We start from the raw sequence: 15,664 nt of genomic DNA on the forward strand, positions 1-15,664 counted from the left end.
TGATGCCGGCTTATTCTGAGATTGTATGGCTCAATGAGGGCTCTTCCATCTACTGAGATACATTGGGAGAAATTATCTGTATCATTATTATTGCTATTGCACTACATTTTCAGGAGTTTGACTGCAAACTCGATATAACTTCATTTGGAAGGAGGCCAATGGAAGATGATTGGCGTTTTATAATATTTTTATTTGTTCACAAATAAAGAGACAGAACATACCATAATAGTGCAGAAGACTACCAAAGCCATTGCCCTTACCAGGTAATAAGGGATGTGGGTTTGCACATAGCAGAAAATAATGATTTGTCCTAACCATAGCTTTGTTGAGCAAACTATAGAAATCCGATTGGCATATCAAAGTAAACTGTACCCATTGCTTACAAAGTATAATACAAATGACTAGCCAGAAGCTAAATTAGCCAGATTATCTATCAATCTATCTATCTATCCAGTGGTGGGTTGCAGGCGGTACACCCTGATACACCCTGCCTTGCAGGCGGTACACCCTGATACACCCTGCCTGGGTTCTGGTATGATGCTCCGGAGGGTCCGTCCGAGCTCCTTACCTGTATTTGAGCTCTTCTGCGCTTCTGTGCACGTGCACAGAGCGCACTGCGCTTGCGCGATGCTCCACCAAGCAGCTGGAGAATCACGAAGGTTCACATAAAATGCCTCAGGGTCCCGTCGGCCAGACAGTGTCGGCTGGTGATCTCCAGGGGGAGAGCCTTCTCTGTGGGAGTGCCTTCCCTCTGGAATGAGCTGCCCCCGGAGCTTCGCATAATCCCTGACCTCCGGTCCTTCCGACGCTCCCTAAAAAGTTGGCTTTTCCAGCAAGCCGGCCTGGCCTGTTAATTTTAACTTATTTTAAATGTATTGTCTTTTAATTCGGTTTGTTTTTGGATATGGATTTAATTTTTTTTTAACTTTTGGGATATATGTTTTTTAATGTTGTACGCCGCCCTGAGTCCTTTTGGAGAAGGGTGGCATATAAATCCAAACAAACAAACAAACAAACAAACAAACAAACGGAGGCATTGCAAGAGGTAAGGCCGCAGGTGCACACTGCACGCATTCATGTGGTGGATGCCGGGGCCCGTTGCAATCATACCAGTTGCAACGGGATCCGGAACCCACCACTGTATCTATCTTATATTTTCCTCAATTCTTACCATTGGTTACATTGGCCAGGCTCCAGAAGCTGTAACCCAAAACATTTGGAGGGCTTCTACTTAACAACTTAACAACTGGCATGTATTTATAACAGTTGCAGCACCCCAGGGTCATGTGATCATCTTTTACAACCTTCTGACAAACAAAGTCAATGGGGAAACCAGATTCACTTAACAACCGTGATACTAACTTAGCAATAGCAGTGATTCACTTAACAACTGTGGTAAGAAAGATCGTAAAAGGGGCAAACTCACTTAACAACTGTCTTGCTTAGCAATGGAAATTTTGGGCTCTGTTGTAGTCGCGTTGAGGACTGTATATCAGTTTTATTTGCCCTTTTTCTCGCATGTCCTTCATGTAATAGATTTAATGTCTATGTGCATGATATGGGGCCTCTGTGTTTGCAATTTTGATACATCCCAGATAACAAGGTTGGTTCTTTTATTTTTGAAGTTTAGCAATACTTTGTATAGTCGCATAAATTGCCTACGTGCTTGTTCCACAGCACAGTATTAATCATCTATGTAGCCATTAAAGGGCTACAATACTTTGTGGTGAGCATACCCCTATAAAAGAATAAGTGTTCTCGAGTTCCTGTCAGATTTTCCAACCGATCTGAATTTATATAGCTAATAAATGTTATATTGTTAGATATAGGCATTTTTAAATAAAGATGAAATATTCCTTTTAAGTATATGCCTATTTTACTACTGTCCAGTCCACTCGTGTTGGCTCACTGACCTTTCTATGTAGCAGTCCAACTGCACTGGCTAGATCAGGTTTACTCAAAGTTACAATGCATAATAGTTTTCCTTTGGCCGTCGTATACATGACAACTTGTTTTGCTTTCCATCTATGTTTAGGCATCCAACTTTCATGGGGATACTTCTTAGTTTCACTGAGACTTAGCAACCTAATTAGCCACATTATCTTTGTTTTTGACTAAGCAAGCTTTCTGTGCTTTTGTCCTTTCTTATTTCAGTTGAAAATAATGGATACCTACCTTGGTCCACCTGCCATCAGTTCTTCTTGTTGTGTGACCAGTCCATTTCCATTTAAATTCTTTTACTCTCTTGATGGCATCGTATACTTTTGTTTGTTCTCTAATCCATGTGCAGGTCTTATCTATCTTGTCTTGCAATGTCGAGTATGTATCTTTCCATGGCTCATATGTAAATATGAACCAGCATTTCCTTAATCAAAGTTCATGTTTTCAACATTTGATTAGGATTATCAGACCATGCTTTGGCTGCTAGCTTTAGCCTGTATGTGGATTTTTTTGCAATTTACACACCAGTTTTTATTTGGCTCTTTAAAATTTGGTGATTGGTCTGTCTTCTTTTTCAGATCACCACGCACAAAGGTTGTCTTAAGTTTTTCCTGTGCAGTATTTGAAATACTTCTAAGCTTAGAATTCTAATACTTGCATGCTTAACTAGTAATGCAAAAACATAAGAAACCTTGCCATATTCTGGTCTGTATTCCTTAACTATTAAACCTAGCTTTATGGTTTGGATATTTCATGAGCATCATACTTTGTTCTGAAAGAATGCTTACAGTCTATGGGTTTCTTTCCCTTTAGTAGCTGTGTGAAAATCCATGTTTCATCTCATGTAGCTTCCCTCCATCTTTATGCCTTCTGTGCTGCTGGCTAACACTATACTTTTTTCCCCCATGGATTGGGCCCATCCCTGGTGCAGCAGCTTCTCTTGATTTCTTTATTAGATATTTCACATCTTCTTACCTCTAATTCTGGATTTTATTTGCTGCTTCCCTTTGCTAATTGCCTAGACAGAGATGCTATTGGTAAAAGTAGGTTGGTTTGTATTTTACTGGAAGTCATTTATCCTTTATTGAAGGGAGCAATATTGTGGGTGTTTACTTTTTCAGTTTTTAAGTCCAAAGCCATGTAGCCTTTCGTTCTTATTTTATAAACCTGCATTATTTCTAACTGGGTTCTGGAATTAAACTGCTTTTCTCTCCCTAGCATAAGATCCAGCAAATTAGCTGTCAGACCTGGAAGCCATCTTTTGCCTTCTGGATTTCAGGCCTGCCACATTTTCTACTGTGGGAAAATGGGAGGGGGGGGATTATTCATAGTATGGGTGATATGTAGCCATAATAACATTGCTTCTCAGAAAGTCAAGATCGCCTTGTCCCTGCATCTGAATGGATGTGAATGGCTGGAATTTTTCTTTGTGGCAATGATTGATTGGACCATATGATAGACTTGTGAGTGTTGGGGGCAGGATTTTGAACTTTTAACTGGGTGGGAAAACCTGGAAGCTTTTGGATTCGGGTTTTCCCAGATGTGCCATCTCTAATAAAATGGAACTTTGAGGAAACTCAAGCCTTGGAGTCTTCTTTCATTGGGGGTGTTACTTGGAACCCTGACATTAGCCTTGTTGTACTTTCTACTTGGTAGTTTATTGTAACACTGCAAAGTATTACACTGCAACACTGCAAACACTGCAACACTACAAAAAATTTTAAGTAGAATTTTACAGCTATATTGCATAAGACAACATAGACTTAATGCAATTGCACCCAACTCAATTGCATAATAGGCTTCATGAAATATACTCCTCATTTTATTATGATTTACTGGTCATTTCAGTTTAATACAGCTTTTTCAGCATGTACTAATGCATGTATTAATCTTTTTCTCATAAGATTCATCCATCAGATTTATTGATTTGACCACTATATATCAGTAACAGTAACAAAGTAACAGAAAAAGATTTGGAAGGGACCTTGGAGGTCATCTAGTGCAGTGGTGGGTTTCCATTTTTTTACTAGTGGTTTGCCCATATATGCATGTGTGATGCTTCTGCGCAGAAGTTTCCGGGCAGGCGAGCGGAGCCTCCCACTGCCACCACTACTGGTTTGCCTGACCCGGGCCGAACTGGGAGCAACCCACCTCTGATCTAGTCCAATCCCCTGCTCATGCAGGAGACCTATACTAGGGATTTGAACCGCCAAACTGCCTACCTTTCTGATCAACAAGCTCAGCGTCTTAGTCACTGAGCCTTGTCTAATTTCAAATAAGCAATTTATATTTGCTAATATAAGTAAGTCTCCATAAGTCTCCATGATCACGTGATCAAAATTCAGATGCTTGGCGACTGGTTCATATCTATTACCGTTGCTGTGTCTCAAGGTTACATGATCACCTTTTGCAACCTTCTGACAAGCAAGGTCAAGGGGGAAGCCAGATTCACTTAACAACTGGATTACTAATTTATCAACTGTAGTGATTCCCTTAACAACTGTGGCAAGAAAGGTCCCAAAATGGGGCAAAACTCACTTAACAAATGTCTCAGTTAGCAACAGAAATGTTGGGCTCAATTGTGGTCATAAGTCGAGGACTACCTATATTTTGTTTTATTTAGTTCTGAATAGAAAACTACTTAAACATATCTTCCATTAAACTTCATACTCTGATAATTTCAGATGTACTAGCTTTCTGAAAATTAACATTTTAAATGTTATATATGGTTTTTATGCTTTTAATATTTATTATACATTGCTCAGCGTCCCTCTGTGAGGAAGACTGACAGTTCTTAAATATGCTAAACAAACACATAAAATAATGTACCAATTGTTCCTTCCTAAGGATGTGCATATCTTCCTTAGCTTGTTCTAAATCTCTTTTTCTAAACCAGTTTTCAATCAACTTATTTTAGTTTGTTGAGTTAATTATTTCAGATTTTGGTAATCAATACAATACAATACAATACAATAGTAGAGTTGGAAGGGACCTTGGAGGTCTTCTAGTCCAACCCCCTGCCTAGGCAGGAAACCCTATACCGTTTCAGACAAATAGCTATCCAACATCTTCTTAAAGACTTCCAGTGTTGGGGCATTCACAACTTCTGGAGGCAAGCTGTTCCACTGATTAATTGTTCTCACTGTCAGGAAATTTCTCCTCAGTTCTAATTTGCTTCTCTCCTTGATTAGTTTCCACCCATTGCTTCTTGTTCTACCCTCAGGTGCTTTGGAGAATAGTTTGACTCCCTCTTCTTTGTGGCAACCTCTGAGATATTGGAATAATGCTATCATGTCTCCCCTAGTCCTTCTTTCTCTTAAGCTAAACATACCCAGTTCCTGCAACCGTTCTTCATATGTTTTAGTCTCCAGTCCCCTAATCATCTTTGTTGCTCTTCTCTGCACTCTTTCTAGAGTCTCCACATCTTTTTTACATCGTGGCGACCAGAACTGAATGCAGTATTCCAAGTGTGGCCTTACCAAGGCATTATAAAGTGGTATTAACACTTCACGTGATCTTGATTCTATCCCTCTGTTGATGCAGCCTAGAACTGTGTTGGCTTTTTTGGCAGCTACTGCACACTGCTGGCTCATATTTAAATGGTTGTCCACTAGGACTCCAAGATCCCTTTCACAGTTACTACTACTGAGTAAGGTATCACCTATACTGTACCTGTGCATTCCGTTTTTGTTGCCTAAATGTAGAACCTTACTCTTTTCACCATTGAATTTCATTTTATTAGATAGTGCCCAATGTTCAAGTTTGTCAAGATCCTTCTGTATCTTAAGCCTATCTTCTGGAGTGTTGGCTATTCCTGCCAGCTTGGTATCATCTGCAAATTTGATGAGCTCCCCATTTATTCCCTCATCCAAATCATTGATGAAGATGTTGAAGAGTATTGGGCCTAAAACAGAGCCTTGGGGTACTCCACTGCATACTTCCCTCCATGTAGATGCAGTTCCATTGAGAACTACATGTTGAGTGCGGTTGGTCAGCCAGTTACCAATCCATCTGGTGGTGATGCTGTCTAACCCACATTCTTCTACTTTATCTAGTAGTAGGTTATGGTCTACCTTATCAAAAGCCTTACTGAAGTCCAAGTAAACTATATCAACGGCATTCCTCTGGTCCACTAATTTTGTCACATTATCAAAGAATGCAATAAGATTAGTCTGGCATGATCTGTTTTTGACAAATCCATGTTGGCTTTTGGCTATTACTTTGTTTGCTTCTAGGTGTTCGCAAATTCGTTGCTTGATTATTTGATATAGATTATCTATCTATATATATGTATTTACCCAAGCTGTCCTCACCTGGACTTCTTTTGGACATGGCATCTTCAAATATTCTGAGTTGTTCATCTTTTTCAAATAATGCCTCTATTTCTATGCTTCATTGCTATATTCTTTCCCATCTTCATGAGATTTTTCCAATCCAGTCCATTTTTTCAAGCTCTGACAGTACGAAAGAAATGTTCCTCAATTAGGATGTGTTAATTCCCAGTGAACATCCATGATACATGTCTCTGAACGTTGTTTCAGATATATGCTGGACCAGAAATAATTTGGAATGTTTTTGTGACTGAGGTCCTTTGAGTACTCTTGAGTGCTCAGTGTGTAGTTCGAACTTCATACTAGGCCCGTAACTCTTCTGTTGGAAAATTATGATGGGTAATTTCCAGTTTAGTTTGCACCAGCACACTGCCCGTCAATTCCTATATTCAGATCAAAGCAAGCACATCTGCCAGCAGCCAGCAAAAATATCTATCTTGACATTAAACATTAGCAAACATCTAAAATAGTTACCATTTAGTAACTGGATAAAATGTAGAAAAAAATCAGGAAGAGACAGATGTAATCAAACTGTCAGCATTGTCTATATGAAATATCACATAGGATAGAAGCTTCCAGAGCTACTGAAACAATACTGGGAATAATTAGCATGGATGATTCCAAAGCTTTGGATTATTCCATCTTTAACCCTTTTTTGTACAAGAAATAGCATGTACATATAGCATGGAGATAGAAACTGGGACATCATCCAATCTCTCCTTTTGTCTGGATCTTAAAGGAAATAACTTTGGTAGATGGGGATGATCCATCCAACACTAAATGGCTATTTAGAAAATGAATAGACATTTACAGCCTTTTGGATGAAAATAGTTCATGCCAATATTTTGCCTCACTTATCATACCGATACTTTGCCACAATTTTGTTTATCACGGTCTGTCTAAGCTACATAATTCGCATCTCATACTAAGTCATAAGCTGTGGTTTATAAACTTTGGTAACTGGGTTCACATAAATAGCATCCAAAGACATAAATAAACAAATCACGTTACTGCATGATTTAACACTGTCATTAGTACTACTGTGGGCTAAAATGGCTGAGGGGAAAAAAAAGGGATGGATAGGGAATGGATAGTAACTGGTTGGTAATATTTAAAAAAATGAGACTCAGCAATGCATGTCAACAAACCTATCTGGGCTGCAAAATCAGGATAAACATTAGATATGGCAGCATAAAGGTACAGAAAACTCTCGCTGCCATCTAATGGTTATCTGGATTTCTGTAGTTTAGAGCTAGTAGCCCTATGAAAACTTCATATCTAAAGAGAGCTGCATTTTTTCTGGCACCATCATTTATTCTTCAAAGATGAAATGAAATGAAAATCAAGAAGTGTTTCATAAATCCTTATTTTCCTGCTCTCCTTTAGAAATGTGTAATACAATAACATAGAATGTTGTCTAAGATTTATTAAAAGGGAAAAAATCTACGCATAAAACGAATAATAATGTTCTTAACACTATCAAAGACCTGTTAATTACATTGTATTTTCTAAAGTAAACGATCAAAATAATCCATCCTGAAAAAATGTAATCAATCCTATCACAATCTTAGTACTGAAAGTTAGCATTTGAAAGAATTATTAAAAAGTGAATAAAGATGCCTGATTTTAGTGCATGCATCCATTTACATCCTTTTGAGTACTGTAATATGCATATTCTATGGCTTCATTTTAAACAGGTATATTAGTATTTTTCTGAAACAAAAATATTATGTTCATTGTGAGCTATCTTACCAAATTAATATTGTCATTTACTGTTTATATTTTCTGTAAATATCTGTGCTTGATGGAACTGTATTTCTTAATACTGCCACTAAACATCTCTACTGAGTGCTGAATGTGATAATCTTTGATTATTTTGAAGTTAAGCATTTGAAAAGATGGCTTCTATGCTGAAAATATCTTTACTAAGAGCTGTGCTTCATTTAAAGTACATGTTCTAAAGTATCTATATCAAAAGTGGAGAAATATTTATACTAAAAGTAATACCTTTCACCTTTAGGTTTAATTTTACAGATACTATTAAAAATGTTATTCATTACGTGTTGTATTGTTGTCAATTTCATCTTGCATTAGTGTTACAATAAATTACAAACTGCATCATCACAGCTTTCACCTCATATATTTCATTGTACAAGATGTTCAGCTTGGTTAAAATGTCAGATTAAGTTACGGGTAGGTAATAAAAATCTGTAAAATTGTTGCTAAGACAAATAATGAGAGAAGAAAGCTTTAAACCAATTTATAGTTTTGAGCTATTTTTAAATTTAGTTCTGCTTCTACAGTACTGAATCTGTTTTAAATATAAATAAATATTCTACATTTGTGTCACAGTGAATTCCTTCATACTATGGTGTTTGTTTTTGTGAGAATATAACTAGCGTTGTTGCATTGCTTAAGTAATCGTTAAGATGACAGAAAATATTAGTTACTGGCTAAAATCTATCAGTTAAAAATCATAGCCATGTAAAAATGTTATGAAATAATCATTTGCAGTGAGGAATAATAAACAATAATAAATGCCTCTGCAGCTCTGTTATTGCATCCTTTATCAGAATTCGGTTACCAAGGTAACAGGTTGGCCCAATATTGATGTGAAGCAACTATATTATAAAGCAGCTATGTTAGTGTACGTTATAATGTCTATAAAATGACTTAAAAATTAACTTACAGATTAGGATATCTACATATTTTGTTTTAATTTGCTAAGTATGTCCAGTTCTAATTCGCATTCATTTCAAAGGAATACATATAAGTGCTAATCTTTTTAAAAATAGCTGACATCTCAAAAAGAAAAAATACTGTATTTAAAATTATCCTTACTTTATGTCAGCAATCTTTATAAAAGAACAATAAATATTAAGTTAGTTTTCATGATAAATGCCAAAAGACCGCTTTTTTAGTACAAAATTTGAATATTTTTAATTTTTATCACAGCTATATTCACAACTTAGACGTTTGTATCTTAGCAAAAAGCCTATTCATTTTCATAGTTGACTTTCAAATCTTTTAAAATTGTCCAGCTTTTTAAAAAGTATTTTATTGCATAAGCGGTGCCACGCCCCGATTACCTAGCAGAAATGCTATTTTCAATTTTGGAAGAAGTATGTTTTAAACTGACAAAACTATCTCTCAAATAATTGCAAAGAAAATATTTTAGAATTACCTCATTACCAAATATACTTATTTAATAGCTTATCAGCTCAGTTGTCTATATTTCCATATTCTTCCTTTGTGGAATAACAATTGGTAAAAGAAAACATGCAAATCTTCACCTACCTGTTTATGTGGTTTAGTTAAGTCTTAGCATGGTAGTGCACTCAGCAATTCTTGCTTAAAGCAATGGAGAGACCGTGAAAGCTTAACTACTAAAAAAAAACGACCCTAAAGGAAAAAAGATGCTGTTTTAAAAAACACCTTGCTTGAACCGACTGTGACCAAGATAGCTGAGTTTATCAATGGGAAGGAGAGATGTGGAATGCAGAGAGATCTTCTCATCCAAGGTGGTGATGAAAAGGTGCTAGTTTGTTTTTAAAGCTGCAGCACAGGACTTTCCTCTCCTTTTCTGAAGGTTCGAGTCTTGAAGATGACCACTGACTGCAAAGGCCCCTTGTCACATCTGCTTGAACATCAGCCCAGGATGATTGCCCTTGCTGAAAAGAAAAACTCAGCAACCCTATGCACACCTCTTACGCAGTAAGAGTTAAAAATAGATTGCACGGGCTTTATAAGAAACATGTCAGTTTCGAAGGGTTTAATTTGATATTGCCATTAATTAGCAATACAGCATACATTATTTAAAGAGCAGCCAAGGCAAAGGGTGACACCAACTGGAAGCAGCATCCGCTTTATTCTTTTTTAAAATAATCATAATAACAATAGAACCAATGCTGGTTTTGAAATGAGCTATCAACTAACCGTGCAAAAAATGACATTCTGAAAACGCCTACTTATACAGCCATCTCCATTAGGAAGAACAAGCCCTTGCTATGGCATGAGATGGCACGCAGAGCATTTACATGCTCCCTTTAGAAATACTAGGCATAGTGTAATGAATTCAGTCTCGAGACCATGCAGGCAGTGTAAGCTGCATTAATCCTGCCTGCCATTTTAGGCTTGCAACAGAATGAGACGGAGACAGCTACAGCAGCACAGATCCACTAGGAGAAAAGGCAAGGGACAGCTCACCTTAAACGCAGTATCTAATTAATATTGCTAAGTGACATTGCAAATATGCTCTGTCTTAGAGCAACCGTGTGGCAGGGAACAAAGGAGAAGAAGGGGGGGGGCGGACCCTGCCATCAACTGATGATGCAAGGTAAATTGTTACTATGCTGTGTTCAGCAAAGCTCCAGTTTCTTCATCAATGCAGCCTTGAAATATGGCAGATTTTCTGGCAAAAACCTGTCTGCAGATCCCTTTCTACTGACCACAGCCATCTCCTACTGAGAAAAACAGAAGATTCCTTTTTTTAAAGAAAAAGAAAAAAGGATCGGAAAGAAAATCCGCCACAATACCCTTCTTGATGAATGAAGATTTCACATAGTACGTATTAGGTCCTAGCTCTGTAATACTATTGTTCTGTTTTGATATTTTCTTTATGACAAATAATTTACACTGTTGCTGTTGTTAGGCATGTGTAAGAGGCAAGACCACCTTTCCCGAAGCACTAATTCTGCAGTGGATTACTGAAATGCTGAGCCTATTGACAAAATCACAGGCACATCAGGTCCGGCTGCAGAATCAGCTGTTTACATCTGTGTTGCAACCTGCTTAACCACAAGCAAGGTTACAGCTAAATATATCTGCAAGGCATAAACGGAAGCTATTTTGCAATACAGCTTATTCTTCAAAACGCCTTTCCATCTTTAAAGAGTTCCGAAAATCAGCGGCTGCTAGAAAATGAAGAATCAGTCTTCTTTATTGTTCTATGCCATGGAGAATGACCATAAACGCTACTCCTGAAAAAAATAGTGACCTATAAAATACTAAGACGACTTAAGTGATATACATGCTCCTTGTAGCAGAAAAGGAAAAAAAAGCAGATTGGTCAGAATCAGGCTGAATTCACAGTAGAATTCCAAACTGCATGCCCGCTTCTTAAACTAAGATGCTGCTTCTTATTTGTTGTTGTTTTTGACATTCTTTTTATTCATAAGCTTATCTCTGCTATTGTGGTACGTTGACATTTTGGCATCATGGAAGTAACACAGCCATTGAAGTACTCTCAGTTTTAACAATCCAGATCTAACGCTTTAAAAAATAATTAAACCACAAAAACTAAAGCCAATCGCTGTCACACACACTGTTGAAACAGCTTTTCTCTGGCTTTTGAAATTAATAGCATATTATCTTGTTTCACTGCATTAGAGGCACCGAATGGCAGCAGGATAAGATTTTTTTTAAAATAAAGACAGGATCTTACAAATAAATTTGTTTTTTTTTTAAGAAGCATATACATGGCATAAAATATATATGGTGGAAATAGAGGAGCAAAAAATAAGTATTTTTAAAAAACTGTCTGGAATAATAAAATGTCTTGCTTTCTATATATTTCCAGAATTTCCTCTCGGGGGGGGGGGGAATAGGGAGGAGTGGAACAGCTTATGATGACCACTAAGACTAAACAGTTAATAGAAGGGGAGAAAAATTCTACCTGACTAGAGAAGAATGAAATCCTTTCTATTACTAAGGATTACAAAGGGTTATAGGCTTTATTCTCTTTCAACTCACAAAACAGAAGTCTACTGGAATCTTTCAAAAGTGCTCTTATTTCTAACTCTCTACAAAATAATTTTTGAATGTTTGAGATCCATTGAATCTTATATCAAACATCAATGTGTTTATGACACTAGTATAGTTAATCTGGAAATCCCTTTTGGTACAAATGCCTATTTCCAAAATAATAACAACAACAACAAGAACAACAACAAGAACAACAACATCAACATGTTTCATCCACAATCGCATAGTTTTGATGGCCAGGTTGTGATATTTTGTGATTTTTTCCAGTTCTTTTTCTTTGACTCTGGCGTCTCTTGGTACCGTGATATCAAGAAACATGCAATTTATTGATAGAGCCAAAGTTGAAGAAAAAGAATTGGAAAAAATCACAAAATATCACGATCTGGCCATCAAAACTACATGATTATGGTTGAAACATGTAACAGTGATACCCATTGTCATTAGGGCACATGGTACCATGTCCAAGAACTTTATAAAATACATCAAGAAACTGCAGCTTCCTGCAATAACACAGCGGAACTGCAAAAAACTCTGCTTCTCAGAACATTGTACATTTTAAGAAGGTACTTGGTTGATACCTAGGACATTGATAGCAACCTGTATCAACCATTAACACCAGTCAATGGTATTTGTGATGCATTTTTGAATGTATGGTTGACTGAGTTTCATGTTTAATGAATAAACTATATAATAATAATAACAACAACAACAATAATTAACATTAAATATTTGCTCAACATAATTGTTCATGAATTAACTAAGAATAGCCTAAGCTTTCCATTTATACTATAAATGAAGAATTCTACTTAAACAAGTAAAGATTGCAATGCACAGAAAAGTAATAATCTTAAAGCCCTTTTTTCTTTATTGCTGCTTAAAATAGAAATGATAGCATAGTCATATAAAGTTTGAGGCCTTGCTTACAATATGTTCTCCAATATTATAGAAAAGTCTAATGTGGGGTTGTCTTATAAATTTCCGATTCCCTGCCTCTTTTAAGAAGCTCTGAACTTCGTTATTGTCCTCAGCTTCATGATTTGAATATCAAACTCTACAAAATCCAGTATTTTAATTATATACTATTTCCATTTACAGATTCTGACATCACCACTGGAAGCATTTCAAGAATACGAGGAAGAATTGAGATGCGTAACTCATAATCTGACGACACCAATGTATTACCGTATGTAGAATAGATAAAATTTTCCCAGGGTCATTTTGACAACTGCAGACTTAGCACAGCAGATATTTAATGTTATAAAATGAGGACATTTATTCCAGGGACAGTGTCAAAATTAAATGGGTTGAGAAAAATAAAACTACATATAACTTGCAGCAACAGAATTTCTGTATCACAATAAACCTTTTTAATTTCATATCATGTTAACCACTGCAGACATAGTACCACTTAAATTCCTCTTTCGTCTACCCTGCTTGAATGTATTGGCCCATCACTCTGGGTAACACAAACCAGCATTGGGATGGGCCAACACAGGTATCAATTACATGAGATCATCAAACACATTATGAAACTACAGTTAACTAGCCATTTGTGTTGTATATTTTTATAATATCCTTTGAACGTATTTTTCTTAAAGAGTCTAAAATCAGTCGTTACCAGGTCAGATTTACACTTGGTAAGGCCCTAAGCTACATGAAGCTCAGAGGTCTCTTATTACAAACTTACCGTACATGATACAAGATGCAGAAATATATCACAGAGGTTCACACCAAACCAAAGACACCACAAAAAATTGAAAATGTGTATATGCTTTTTATTTATTTAATAACATGGTACTTAAGGTGAAAAATGCAAGTTATTTTCAAGTGAATGCATTTAATTGCAATGCAAATAATTATTACTTGTTTAGATACAAGATACAATGTCTTTTATGTACACTGAGAGCAGATGCACCATTCCTTGTTTGTTCAATCACACTTGACCAATAAAGAATTCTATTTTTCTGACAAAACAAGTAATCGCAAACCCTTTTGTTAATATAAGAAATAATGAATTCGTTTGCAAAATCAGAAAACTGATATAATGTTTCATTTAAAACATTTCATTTCTTGATTTCTCAAAAGCAAACCATGGATTATCTGCTTGTGATATGCTACACAGTTTATCACTTTCCGGGAACATTAAATTAATTACATTAAAGGCTTTTAAACTACAAATAAAAACTTGTTACATAAGATTTTACAAACTATGGTACACATGAAAAGTCACATAAAAATTTAAAAGCAAAAAAGAAAGAAAGAACAAACAAACAAACCCCAAACTGAAATTTTGAAGGATTGTGGGGCCCTAAACTGTAGATTATTTAGTTTATGCCTGAATCTGGCACTGGCAATTACTTTTTAAATTCTTCAATACCATTATTGTTAAAAAGAAAGCCTAAAAGTTATGCAGTAACTAGTCTTACTAGCGTTAAGAGAAAGGGGCTAGGCCAAAGTCATTTGAATAGATTTGTCTATGACAGGACCAGAATATTCAATCTCTGAGTTTCTAGCATGGTATGTTTCACCCCTTTACAAATTCAAATTAAATATATTTATTATTAAAGCCATATCAAGTCATGTTTTTAATTAAAGAAAAGTAGAAGATGCAAGTAGATTTCAAAAATTAAAATAATACAGTACTGCAATATCATGTAAAACTTGCAGGGACATGAAAACAATACAATTGTTTGCTAATATTAAGTATCAAAACAGACCTAGTGGAATAAATTTAGGGAAAGCAAATAGCAGCAAAGCAAAAATTACGCCACGAACACCTTAAAGGAGCAAAACACTTACTTGTCTCTGAATAATAACAGTATTTCTTTTCTTTCTTTCCAGAAAAATCAAGTCATAAGCAGCGCCATTGAAAGGCTTTCCTACTTGGTTGTTACAGTCAGAAGACCACCAACTAGCAGTATTATAGAAGCAGTTGCTATATTAAGTGCTTTCATTTTCCTTCTTAAACAAGCCAAGGGAATTGCCTGCTAACAAACTGTCATGTCTATAAACTCTTACTAAAAACGTCAAAATAGAGCTCCAAAAGTTGTTTGAATGTAATAGTTTAACCCCATTAAATTTGCTTTATTTCTATTTCTTTAATTAATCATTTCAACTCGATGAGATATTGATATAGTGAATGAAGTTAATACTCATGGAATAAAAAGTTTTAAAGGAAATATGCCACATCTGTAAGCCTAACATTTTCAAAGTTTTGAAAATATAAGTGAGTTGTGTCCCATTTCATGAACATTTTTGCCACAGTTATTAAGCCAATCATGCAGTTGTTTAGCAGATCTGATTTCCCCCGTTGACTTTGCCAATTGGGAAGGTTACGAATGTGGATCACAGAACTCAGGGACAGTACAACTGTCACAAATAAATGCCTGTTGTCAAGCACCCTAATTTTGATTACGTGACCATGGCAGAGGTGGGTTGCTCCCGGTTTTATTACCGGTTCGTTTCGTGCATGCTTCGCAATGCGCACAACAATTGACAGTGAACTGCGCACTATTAAACAAAATGCTGGCAATGGCAGTGGCAACAGGGGAACCAGTTCAGGGTGGCGGGGTGGCAAGCCTGGGTCGCTGTCAGTTCTGTGACCCAGGCCAAAATACAGTACTAGTTCA

General features: G+C 36.3%; 1 protein-coding gene across 3 annotated transcripts in view; it reads right to left on the reverse strand.

The window, feature by feature from the left end:
- ZBTB38 (zinc finger and BTB domain containing 38) overlaps nt 1-15,204 on the reverse strand; it is a 34,064-nt gene extending 18,860 nt beyond the window's left edge. The window contains exons 1-2 of one of the 3 annotated variants that reach the window (XM_081954770.1): nt 14,835-15,204; nt 6,255-6,395 (exon numbers count right to left, since the gene is read on the reverse strand). In XM_081954770.1, coding sequence (XP_081810896.1) covers nt 6,255-6,302 — 48 coding nt within the window. In that variant the 5' untranslated portion in view covers nt 6,303-6,395; nt 14,835-15,204. Of the gene's footprint in view, nt 1-6,254; nt 6,396-9,569; nt 9,922-14,834 lie in introns of those variants that run through there. The other 2 variants (XM_081954771.1, XM_081954772.1) reach the window with 2 other exon arrangements.
- Nucleotides 15,205-15,664: the final 460 nt, after the last annotated feature.

Source organism: Natrix helvetica (genome assembly GCF_964273705.1).
Source record: "Natrix helvetica genome assembly, chromosome: 5".
Lineage (NCBI taxonomy): Eukaryota > Metazoa > Chordata > Lepidosauria > Squamata > Natricidae > Natrix > Natrix helvetica.